General features: G+C 49.3%; 1 protein-coding gene across 1 annotated transcript in view; it reads left to right on the top strand.

The window, feature by feature from the left end:
* PHF2 (PHD finger protein 2) overlaps nucleotides 1-12,654 on the top strand; it is a gene marked incomplete at both ends in the record, with an annotated part of 39,757 nt that overhangs the window by 26,708 nt on the left and 395 nt on the right. Inside the window, 5 exons of the mRNA XM_009083344.1 lie at nucleotides 1-50; nucleotides 5,393-5,670; nucleotides 7,839-7,934; nucleotides 8,811-8,920; nucleotides 10,083-10,344. The exon at nucleotides 1-50 is cut by the window's left edge and continues 111 nt beyond it. Of these exons, the coding sequence (XP_009081592.1) occupies nucleotides 1-50; nucleotides 5,393-5,670; nucleotides 7,839-7,934; nucleotides 8,811-8,920; nucleotides 10,083-10,344 (796 nt within the window). The remainder of the gene's footprint in view (nucleotides 51-5,392; nucleotides 5,671-7,838; nucleotides 7,935-8,810; nucleotides 8,921-10,082; nucleotides 10,345-12,654) is intronic.

The raw sequence follows: 12,654 nt of genomic DNA, 5'->3' as shown, positions 1-12,654 counted from the left end.
CTTTTGCAGGCAAGCAAGGAAGTTGGGGGTTTAGAGTATAACACCAACAGGTACGCACCAAGGGATGCTTTTCCCTCTCACCTGTGAACAAAAATTGCTCTTCTGTGGTTGTGTGTGAGTGAGAATGAAGCTTGGTAATTCTTTTTTCTCCAGTAAGCAAATTCTTCTTTTATCCTGTGATATGGGGGAAGAGGTGGGAAAGATTTTGGTGGTATAATTTAAACACATAGAGGATTTCACATCTGTAAATGCTGAACATCTGTTTTAGCAGTAATACCGTAATAGATGAATCATGCAAAAGGAGGAGAATACTCAGTGATTGCAGCTTGAGGACATGAATTATGGGGTTTAATGTAGTGAGATTGCAATAAGGTAGTCTAAATGACCAACATTCCTTCCATAAGGCATCGTAAGGTGCCACAAATGTCAAGCGTTTGAATGAAGGAAATAGGAAACTATCTACTTTCCCTCCCATCCCTGGTCATCATTCTTCTCCCCGCCAAAAAATATGACCAGAGGAAAAAACAAACTCTTTCAGGGGTACTTCTATACCTGAAATGGAAGTGCTTGCCTGGACTTGTCTGTGTCTTATGTGGGACCACTGTACGTGCATGTGGAAGCTGACACTGGATGTTTTGGGATATGGTCAGTAAGGTGTAGCTCTAGATCTTTCAGTAATCCAAGCAGTGAAAATATGGTTCCTAGTCTCAAATCCTGCTATCCAGGACTGTCTGGAGCAAGAGGTCTGTCTGGGTCCATCTCAAACCAGAAGTGTGAGGTCAGTGCCCCCTTTACAGCCCCAGTCTGCTCTCAAACCATCAGTAGATAATTAGGTACAGAGCATGTCATTTGGAAAGAAGATAGTGGGACTGTTTCACATGTTTTGCTTAACTCAAACCTTAGGAACAAATCCCCAGGAAGGGGTTTTAGGAACATCAGCTGAGTTATGGCTTCCATGCACAGAATTGCACAGCAAGACATGAACCGCTGCGTACTATGCCCTGTGCTCCCTCATTGTCTTTGCTGGTGCAGCCTGAAAGGAATGGTTTATCCCCCATCTGTAGAAAAGCAGCAGTTTTCACCCTAGCACTTCCCACTGCTCCCCAGGAACCACAGCCTTGGTACTTGAGGGCTGTTGGTGAGCTGCTGGCACAAGTTTCTAGCTAATACATGTTCCTGTTGTGCAAACAATGCAATAATCCTCTGAAAGGTGAGAGCCACAGGCCAGGTCTAATGTGGGAAATTATGTGAAATATGCAGGAGGCTACTCTAGCATGGCTTTTTAATAAGCCAGTTCCATCTTCACTCTGAAAACGCCCTTCCCCAGGCAGGCAGGATGAGTTGGGTCTCCAGGCCAGCTGCTGGAACAACAACATCATTTTCCTCCCTGCTGTCTCTAGGTCTGCCTTGATTATATGAAGCCACAGGAGCTGTGGAGGGACAGAGAGCCTGGTGCTGTCCGTCACCCCTACGCTGTGGCTGTGCTCTTGCTGGGTGTTGTGACCCAGGAAATGTGCAGCCTGCCAATTGGAAAGGACTTGTTAAAGTGGAATGAGGAGGTCCTCTCAGAGATGAGGATACTATCTAAACCTGGGAAAGACTGGAAGTCATAACTGTGAATTCCAAAAGCTATGCCATGTGGTCAAAGGGGAACATATGGAAAAGTTACCAAGAGAAGGTTACCGTAGAAGCAAATTTTATCAGGAAATTAAAAAAAAAATATATAACTTTTTTGATGTTAAGAGAGAAGATGGAATATGATGCAGTCATAGTGTGGTGACAGAGCTGCAAAGAAATCTAAAGGAGGGAGCATCACCGAACTAGAACCATCTTCTGGTTCAGCCTTCTCAATTTATTAGAAAGTTGTTTCTCAGATGGTTGCAAGAGATTAAAAGATGTGGTACGACCTGGCTTCATGCAGGGTGCATTGACTGTGCAGTACCAGGCATCTCTGTAGAGACACTCTGGCCCTTGGGCTTCACCATTTAGAGCTCAATACTGATTGCAGCACAGGGACAGGGATCCTCATCACTGTGCTTCTTGGAGGTGGCCACAGAGTCTCTTTCGAGTTCTCTTTTCATCCCTAATGGGGGTGAAAAAGGCCAATGATTTTAAAATCAACTCACAAAGTCGCTGCATCTCCTTAGAAGGCTTGTCTTGACAAGGCTGCTCTTCCTAGGGGCATGATCTAATCTCCGTTTAGTCCTGGATTTCCTCTGTTGCTGCCCCTTCCCTAGCAAGGAGGGGTTGACCAAACAGGCAGCCACCTCCTGTGGTGGAATAAGGCTTGGGGAGAGGTGCCCATGTGTCTGCAGCTCCCAGAAAATGGAGTATTTTTGTTGTCTGAGCTCAGTTGGGTTAACGGTTCTGGGTTCTCTCTTTAGATTTGGCCCCAACTCTGCCGCTGCTCTTCAAAAGAAATAATCACATAACACTTGTCTGTTTAGCTGCTCCTGTGAATTCCTTTTCCATTCTCTGTGATGGTTCATAGTGGAATGAGTGTTTATGTCGAATGTACAGTTACATTTTGGCAGGTCATTAGACAGGTCAACAAGTAGTTAGGTGTGTCTAACTCTGGGAATAGTAAAATTTGTCAACTACTATAAGCATTCAAAGAAATCTTCCTTGACCATGTGTACACTGCTAACCATTCTGTGGGTAACACAGCTCACTGCCTGCTTACCAAATGGTCCTCAAAGATTCTCTGCCTTGCTTGAGGCATCTTTTGCTGTCTGCAAAGGGTTAAACTACCAGAATAGAGGAGGACTCAAGCCTTTCCCTACCTCATCCTGGACACTGTACCCAGGGTATTTGTAGACCCTGTGGTTTCTGAAACCAAAGTCACAAGCGTGGTCACGTCACTAGACTTGGCTGAGTTACTGCACCGTGTGGGGTGGTTCAGTGGGAATGTGTCATGTCAATGCTGGCTCTGGGATAAACACTGGGTTTTGGCAGTATGTGCTGCAGCTTGATTGGAAAAAGCCCCTGATAAATGTAATTACTGTGTTTCATTTCGTAATTACACTCGGCTTTTTAAATGGCCACAACGTGCTTTTTGAAAATAAAATGGAAGAAACATGATATGCAAACGTACCGTGTCGCAACATGATGCCACCGTGGTCATGTCTGACTCTCAGGAATAATTCCCTTCTTTCTCTACTTGTAAGGCAGATTAAGGGTATGGATATGTATGTATTTATAGATGTACATATATGTACATTGTGGATACTCCACATAGCAGTCGTGAAGGTGGGTCTGTGTGGAATCTCTTGTCACACTGCAAGCTGTTCATGCCTGAATCCCTGTCAGGCCAGTGTTGGAGCTGCTGGATCTTAGCAGTAACTTGGGAAGCAGGTCAGGGCTTTTTGTGATAATGGACTTACCTGAATCATGGAAAACTATCTTGGAAAATATTGGACTATCATTTGGAGATGAGCGCCCCAAATGCCCTGACAACATTACCTAGATTGCTCTAGAGAGCTGCAGCTCCCATATATGTGTCAGTGGTAGTGACACAATGTCTTTCTTGTCATGAAGGGCCCAAAACTGACCCCAGGATTGGAGGTGCCTCACTAGTGCCCAGCACATGGGATGACCACTGCCCTGTCCTGCTGTACAAGCCAGATAAAGGCACAAACTGTTGCCAGTCAGTTTATTAAGGGTCCTTTTCTCTGTGTATCCACAACAGCATTTGTTATCCTGGGGACAGGAGTACAAGGCTGCTGGGATCAAGGCATGTCTGAACTGTCACCCAGTGCCACCTCGCTGTGTGTTTGGAGGTGCTGGGGCAATGGGAGTGGGGGCAGAAGCACTCTGGCTTCTTTGTTCCTGCTCCCACTCTCTTTTAAAATGTTTTTTTTAAGACATAATTGTAACTCACTTGTAGTTTACATTCATAAATGTGGGGTTTTTTTAAATCATTGCTGAAGCTACAGAAAGGGGATACAGCCCCTCCAGAGCTTCAGAATCACTTCCTGAGTTGTCTTGAATTTTTTTTGATTTGGCTTAGAAAGCTGAAATACTCCTGCTGGAAGCACAACAGGCACATGCTCTAATGAGAAACACTCTGCCCCATGTGCAGCTCTGTCTCTGAGACATTTCACTCATTTCAGGTTGGAGTTTGACTCGCAGAACCACTGGTTTTGATCATGTCTCACCATTTATTTAAGTTTGTGTTGCTTAAGGCAGTTCCTCTCTGATTCGCCCATCTAGTGGTCAGTGTTTGATGGTCTGTTTGCAGTGTTTTGAGAGTCCAGTGTTTGGAAAAACAGTTCAGGGAAAAAGACTGGAAGGAAATATGTTAATTCCTAATAGATGGTGCAAAAGATGCTTTTACCAGGGAGAAGGCAAAGGAGAAGGCATCACAACAGAGGGATTTAAGTGGCTCTTGCCTAAATAATTTTTTTTATGTTCTTCTCTTTGTTGAGTTGTGAACTAACACGAGTCTTAACTCCTTTTCAAGACTAATTATAAATGCTATTAGTGCCCAGAAATTCACATTATGTCTTGTATGTTGCTCTATCCCAAGCCCATATTAAGCTCAACCAGGAGAAAGTGATGAGGTGCTGCTAGTTCCCTTGGGAAGAGCTGTATGTTTGTGGCTGTTGCATAGCTGTAACAAATATCATTGCCTCAGCAAGGTGTTTTTGCACTTCACTACTTGCCTAAACACCAAAGTTCTGGAAATAGTGGATGATGTGTTCTGCATGCCGCAGATTTAATACCTGAAGTTCTGTGGTGAGATTGTCATTCCTCTGCATTCTTCTGGAAGGTGGGCAGGTGCTGTCCCACCTTGCTGAGCACATGTGCTAGTCAGAATTTACACCTTATATGACCTCAGCCTAATCTAGGAATGTAGTAGATGTGCTGTGCCTGCTGACAACTGGCAGTAGGACATGAAAGAGCCAGTTCAAGGAAAGCAAGGCTTCCCCCCACCCATGTATCTGTGTCTCTCCAGCGTCTCCCATAATTAATCCATCCCATACCCACATCAGAAAACCCTTCCAATGCACCACAGAAACCTCTTCAATTGCTTGTGCACCACTGTGTTGCTCTTCCAGCAGATTCTGGAGTGATGACAGCCCTTGGTGTTAACTGCAGTCTGTGTCCATGAGCTTCCTTCCAGTTGTTCGTGTTCTTACTCTGATTGCTTGGCAGCAGAGCCCCACGATGACATCCCCCACCAATGCCGACCCATAAGGTCTCCTTCCATAGGAGTTGATAGTATAGATTATAAATTATATTAATAAAATATGATGATGAGGAGTTGCTCAAAGGAATCAGGGAATCTCTTCCAGCACCACTGTGCTGTGAAAGGAACGAGCTGTCTGTGACAGGCTGGTGTTTTCTAGAAGCACTGATTGTTGCTGCATTTCTCCATGTGTCCCCACAGCCAGCCACCTGCCTCCCCCAGCACACAGGAAGCCATCCAGGGCATGCTCTCCATGGCAAACCTCCAGGCCTCAGAGTCCTGCCTCCAGACATCGTGGAGCACCAATCAGGCAAAGAATAACTCCATCTCCTCACAAAACTCCAAAAAAACAGGAGGTGGTGGCAACAAAACCACTGGGAAGCGGCTACTGAAGAAAAGCACAAAGAACAGCATCGACATCGAAGATTATGATGAGGATCAGGACCACCTGGATGCCTGTTTTAAAGACTCGGATTATGGTGAGTGGGGAGGAAGCAGAGTGAGCGTGTGCCTGGGACTGCATGGACACACGTGTGCATGTTTGCAAATACCCCATTGCTCATGGTTGCTTGCTCACACCCTGCCATGATGGGAGCAGCCAGATATTTGGTGAGAAGTGCACATAACAAGGGCTCTGCACCACACAGTGAGGCAAAGACTGTATGAGAGTAGACTGACTGCAGAGCCCATGGTGATACAGCCATCCAGGCAGCCTGGACTTGAGCATGGTGCAATGAGAAGCTCTCAAGAGGCTTGAAAACCCCCTGAAACTACAGCAGACAGCCCAGAAACAGTAGAAAATCCCAGACATGTGATCTAGGTACAGGTACTCCTGAGAGAACTGTCCTTGTCTCCACAATAGCAATGAAACCTCTAGCTGAGAGGAGCAAGAAGTTGAATTCGTTGTTGGAAAAGGGATCCAATACTATTTTGAGTGTTAACAGAGAAGGCAAGTATCTGCAGAAGAAATGGGCACAAAGACAGTTTACACCAGTTACATCAGTTCTGCCATAATTATCATGGAAGCGTGGAGTGATTCAGGTTGGAAAAGACCTTTAAAGACTATCTAGTTCCATGCCCTTGCCAGGGCAGGAACACCTTCCACTAGACCAGGCTGCTCCAAGCCCCATCCAACCTGGTCTTGAACACTTCCAGGGATGGGGCAGCCACAGCTTCCCTAGGCAACCTGTGCCAGTGCCTCAGCACCCTCACAGGGAAGAATTTCTTCCCAATATCCCATCTAACCCTGCCCTCTGGCAGCAGGACGCCATTCCCCTTGTCCTGGCACTCCAGGCCCTTTTCCAAAGTACCTCTCCAACTCTCTTGGAGCCCCTTTAGGTACTGGAAGGGTTTTAAGGTCTTCCTGGAGCCCACTCTTCTCTAGGCTGAAGAATAATCTGCAGGAGCATTTTTGAGTATAAAAAGGGAGGAAATGAAGAGAAGGTTGATAGGGACTGGCAAACCTGAAGTCTCCAAAAGGGCAAGAAGTTGGTTTATGCTGCGTGGCGGGAGAATCTCTGTATATTTAAGTCTCCCTGGCAAGCTTGGCCATCAGAAATCACTTGCTAGAGTTGGAAAAGTGGAGTGTGTCTTTTCAGATCATTAACAGAGCTACCAAGGAGAAACAGGGTTGCCGTGACACATTGCAGGAGGCTGCCCAGTCTTTAGAGTGCACTGCATGCACTGGGATGCAGTGGCCATCCTAGACACGCTTTGGGAAAGGGTGGCACAGGGTTGACAGATGCCAGTGTGTGAACAAGGCTCTGGTCTCCTGAGGGGCAGATTTGCTCCTTTTGTCTGTGCTGCCAGTGAATGGAGAGTTATTGTGTGCAGGTTGGGTCTGGAGAGGCTCTGCCAGTGCCATGTCTGATCCACAGACTTCTGGTGTCAATGGCCACTTGCCCCAGCAATGATGCCACCAGCAGGGATGGAACAAATGGCAGTTGGCAAGAAAACTAAACGTGAAAAAAGTCAAGAGAAACAGAGCAGGCTGGGTCAAAGTTAGGGCAGATAAGCTGGTGTTTATCCCAGCAGACTGTGAAGGGTCCTCTGGTAGAATGGCTCAGCTTCATCTAGAGAAGAGGACACTGAGGGGAGATCTCACCACAGTCTGCAGTTTCCTCACGAGGGGCAGCACTGATCTCTGCTCTCTGTGACCAGTGACAGGACCCAAGAGAATACATGGAGCTGTGTCAGAGGGGTTCAGGCTGTATATTAGAAAAGGCTCTTCCCACCAAGGGCACTCTCACAGCTCCCCAGGGCTGCAGTCATGGCCCCAAGCGTGACAGAGCTCAAAGAGCATTTGGACAATGCTCTCAGGCACATGGTGGGATTCTTGAGGCTGTTCCATGCAGGGCCAGGAGTTGGACTGATGATCCTTGTGGGTCCATTCTAGCTCAGGATATTCTATATTTCTAAAGTACCCTAAAAGTACCTGGTTACAGTTCAATGACAGTAACACCCAAGCACAGTGTGTGGATGAGAGCAGAGGAAAGTCCCCTGACTGTCACTGCTGTGTGACCCCTCAGTAGGACTTCTAGGGACTATCCAGCTGTGGAGTGACCACACCTGGACAGAGCAAGGGGGTCTCTGTGCAGGGCAGAGCTGTTTCCTACACTGAAACTATTGCCTTTGTTTCCTACTGTAGTTTACCCTTCTCTCGAATCAGATGAAGATAATCCAGTATTCAAATCCCGATCAAAGAAAAGGAAAAGTTCAGATGATGCCCCTTACAGTCCGACGGGTAAGTCCATTTGGTCTGCACTGCCCAGACTCAGGTTAAGTCATGCAGGTCCCTAAAAAATTAGCCATTTTTCAAGGAGTGTGAATACTGTGACACCACAACTAGTCTTTATCATGTGAAGGATTAAGCCTTTTCAGTGCAGCAGGTGATCTGTGTGCAGAAAGTCCTGCTGAGCACTGTTAGCCTTCTTCCCTCAATCAGATGGCAGAAAAAATTCATTCCTTGGTTGGTTTATTTTTCCTTACACTCTTGGAGATGGATCAGTTGGTAACCTCCTTAGTAGTGGTATAACAGCAAATTCCTGGACAGCTGAGTAGCCATGGATTTTAGACATTGACTGTGGGAATAGTGAGAGAGAATGGGAATAGTCTCCTCCAGGCTCAGCCAAAGCTGATGATCTGGAAGGGTGGGTTTGTTGGGACTCACCAGAGGCAGTGACAGGCAATAGGGTCCTTAGACCCCTCTGATGTGGCCCATGAGCAGGGTCCCCTCCACGGCGTGCCATGTGTGTGACAAGCAGCCCATGTCTCATCAGCTTGTGGCACTGCATGTCCTCCCCCTGCTGACAGGGCAGTGAGTACCGTCTGTTTGGAAATGATACTGGAGTTGCTCATATCCATAATGTGGGCATAAAACTTCTGCAGCTTTGGCTTCAGGTGGCTGTGGAGTTGCTCGGTTGTGTGACATCTTTATCAGCAGCTTCTCCCCATGCTGCTGTGCCTGGAGGCTGTTGGCACTTCTGCCTTCACTTATACCCCAGGACAGAGGCTGCGGCATCCCCTGCTGAGGAGGGCAGAGCCCTGCTGCCCTGTGTGTGGCTGTGTTGCTCTCATGGGCACATACCTTTTTCCTCACCTGCCTCTGCTTTCCTTGCAGCACGAGTTGGCCCCTCGGTGCCTCGACAGGACAGGCCGGTGCGAGAGGGCACAAGAGTTGCCTCCATTGAAACTGGACTCGCCGCTGCCGCCGCCAAGTTGTCACAGCAGGTGAGAGGCTGCTTGAGAAGTAGGAGCTGTCAGGAAAGGAGAGCCCTGTCCTCCCCGCAGCAGAGCCGTGCCCAGGTGCAGCGCAGTGCCAGCCCTCCACAGTGTTTGGTCATGCCAGTGACATGCGGCTCAGCAGTTTCAGAGGAAGTAAATGGGCTCCAGCCCAACATGCCTGATCGTGCTGCAGGGCAGCACAAGTGACACAGCAAAAGCATAGGGAAGGATGAGGGAGCAAGAATGGCTACCAGGATAGGATAGGATGAGGCTGCCCCAATGGAGTATATTTGGTGTGTATTTCAGAGCCTCACTGGTGCTTGTCTGTGCAGATCAGCTGCTGGGAAGGGTCAGGCTTTGCTTCCAAAGATTTATGAACTGTGAGTGCCTATGGGTCAGTTTAGCAAAGGTGCTAGGGTGTACTGGTGCTGTTACTTTGGGTGTTGGCAAGTGTCTGGTCTCTGATGGGGTCAGATAGGCCCCATAAAGGTGACATGATGAGGTGCTAAGGTGATAAACTCTGCTGGAGTGAGGCTGGTGAAGCACCTCGGCAAGTTGGTGGAGATGCAGGTTGTGGTGGCTTTGTTTTTTTGCGAGGTGGACTGTTGAGTAGAAGAGCTCTAAGGATGACAGCAGGGTTTCATCAAGAAGCAACTGAAAGTAGGCAAGGGATGCAGGACAGGGACAAACCACTGTCTTCATGGTGTGTGTATCCAGGTGCAGTTACAGGTCAGGAGATGATGTGCATGTCCTAGCAAGAAGCAGAGGCTGAATCAGTGGGATGTTTAATATCCTCCATGCTGTTGTGAAAGGGTGTGAAGATCCCTGAAGATAGGAGGTGCCAGTTTTTGTGGAAGATGGAAAGATTTGCTCATGCCAACCCACGCTGCTGTGCCAGGGCAGGGTCAGTTTGGTCCTGGCTGGCTCCCACTCGCCGCAGTGTTAACGAACAAGAAGGCTCTGCACAGAGCACGGACATAGATGCACGAGAGGCAAACTCGTGCTCACAGTTGTGAGCGAGATGGTGTCGGAACAGCCCCCGAGCGCTTTTCCATGGCCAACTCCATGGGGTTTCGTTGTATCAGGACCCTAAGCAACGCCGCTGGCCCTTGCCCTAGCTAAAGGTCTTCTGGGGATTAATCTGAGCTTCATCTTTGTCATTTTAAAGGAGGAACAAAAAGGCAAGAAGAAAAAAAATACCAAAAAGAAGCTGTCAGCCCCCAACGCGAGCAAAGCGGCTCAGGAAGGCAGCTCGCCCGAGCCGAAGCTGGAGTCACAGGCCAGCAGTCTCACAGATCACGAGTACACCGCAGGGGCCAGCACCTTTGGGGTCGCCCAGCCTAACAAGGGATCGCAGCCGATGGCACCCGGTGTTTTCCTCACACAGAGGAGACCCTCATCATCCTCGCAGAACAATGCCTCTGCCAAAGGTACCAGGAAACGCCTGGGGTTGTGGTGTAGGAGTGGGGAAGGGTGAAGCAATCATGGAACCCATGCGTTTTGCAGGGCTCTCACATGCCGTGTCTGCCATGGGGATGCAGAAGTACAGATGTATGGATGCAGGTCAGATCTGGTTGGAGATAGGGCCTGTGGCCTTGGCTGTCCTGGGACTGGGGGCCCAAATGGGTGTTTTGCTGCTGGGCTGTTGGTTGCAGGGTGTGAGGCATCCCATGGTAGGAGCACTGCTCAGCATGGCCCAAGATCCCGTGGAACACCTGCAGTGTCACATCCCAGTCCAGCCTGTCTGACGAAGCCTTGTCCGGGGGAAGATACATCCATGAAGGCTGTTCTGCCCAGGGCTAGGGAGGCACTGCAGTGGGTGTTGGTGGTTGTACACCAGCTCTGTGCTGACTGTACCTGAGGGCATTCTGCCCAGGCAGTGTAGAGCAGGGCACACTGCAGATCCCTCTGGAGAGTTGCCACGAAGGAGCAGAGGAATATCAGACCTTGGGAGTAACACAACTACAACCTAAACCAGGAGAGAGGAAGAGGAGGGAAAGTGTGGCAAAGCTAAGGCTGTCCTGGAGTCTGGGCTAGGACCTCCTGTTCTCCGCTTGAACTTGGCTCAGGAAGTGTGACCAAGGCAGGTGTGTGGGACAGACACCACGTAGCATGAACATTGTGTGTGATCCCACTGGGAAAGGCCCTGATGCGTCAAGTGAGGCAACATGGCAGATGTTTCCTGAATTCCCTGTATTTGAGTGGAGCAGATTAGAGGTAGTACACGCTGTCCTGGCAGCTTGGACGAGCCATACAGGAGGATGTGTGTAGCCTGTGGGAGGTGCAGGGGTCCTGCCAGGAGCTGGTAGTGCCCGTAGCTCCAGCAAAGCTGGAGTGGAAGGAAGGTATTTGCCTGGAATTGTGTCTTTGTGGTGGAATGGTGGCCTAAGGGAAATAGGCCTAAGGCAGTGGAAGCTGTGATGGGAAGATGATCTATCAGATCCAAATGCTGATGGAACTGAACCCCAGTGTGGTTGGCAAGCTGAACGGCACATCAGGGCATTGTGAAGGGAGTCTGGTCAGGCACAAGGATCCCACCCTGCCCATGGGATCTCTCAGTCCTCGAAGGAAGGAAGGGGCCATTGCTAAGAGTGAGAGGCTGACCTGGCAGGGAGTGGAGCACCATCAGGTCATCCTCTGCAGGGTCTTAGGACAGCTGGAGGCTCTGAGGGGACAGCAGAGCATCTCTGCATGGAGCACAGGAGAGTCCTGAGCCTGAGGACCACGAGGTTGGGCTTCACTGGGAAAGAAGGCACTGTGGAAGGAGATGGTGGGATAAGCAGAATCAGGGAGCTCTAGGACCTCTTCAGGGATGGTCCCTCAGTCTTGCAGAGTGATGCAGAAGGATGAGAAATGAGGAACCTTCCTATGAAAGTGTTACCCACCCACACTGTCACAGTCTTTTAAGTTTGGGACCAGTGGAGAGGAGCTGAGTCCCTGCAGGTACCACACTCAACTGACCCTGTGGCAGACCAGTGGGAAGGGGAGAGGCTGCCTGGGTTTGGTTGTGCTCGGCATGCCGGGGCAGTTCCTGGCATAAGGTGGTAGCTGGTAAGCTGCTGGGTAGCAGCACCAGTCCTGGGACCAGTACACAGGGAGAACAGAGCTCACTGAACCACACTGCTCATGAGCAGGGGCTGGGGCTCCTGGTGGTGATTGTGTCCTCTCATCGGGATGGGGACACTTGGCATGTTGGAATGCCTTGGTGCCAGCTGGGATCTGCAGGGAGGAAGTATGTATGTCTGTGTGTGCATGTCTTTCCTGTGTCCACCTGGAGAGGCTGGATGCAGGTGATGCTTCTGGCACTGTGAGATGAGAGGACAAAGAGAAATGTGAAGCTGTATGTGTGCTGGTCTCAGTGTGGTGGATGAGGGACTAGGCATCCTCAGGGCAGTGTTTGTTCCAAGACTTGTGGTGGCATGTGAGCTCAGCATCCCTGTGCCACACGTTTCCTGTAGAGGAAGGTGGAGAGGTGCTCAGAGATCCCTGTGGAGTCTGCAGGTGTGAACAGCTATGGAGCGTCTCTGTGTGTATTCGTGTGATACCCCTCCTATGAGGAGAGGGATGGCACTGGCATGACAGAGTTTGACTGTCAGCCTGTGGGAAATGACCATGAGTAGTAAGCCAGGAGAAGTGAGGGCACATGGCAGCAGGGCTGGCACTGCCAAGGCAGGAGGATACCCAGCAGAGGAGGGTTGAGATATGCCTCCCTGGAGCAGGTATGCCCAGGGGGATGTGTC

Source organism: Acanthisitta chloris, unplaced genomic scaffold (assembly GCF_000695815.1).
Source record: "Acanthisitta chloris isolate BGI_N310 unplaced genomic scaffold, ASM69581v1 scaffold141, whole genome shotgun sequence".
Taxonomy (NCBI): Eukaryota; Metazoa; Chordata; class Aves; order Passeriformes; family Acanthisittidae; genus Acanthisitta; species Acanthisitta chloris.
Note: the sequence above shows the minus strand (reverse complement) of the source record. Positions and strands in the feature narration are given on the sequence as shown.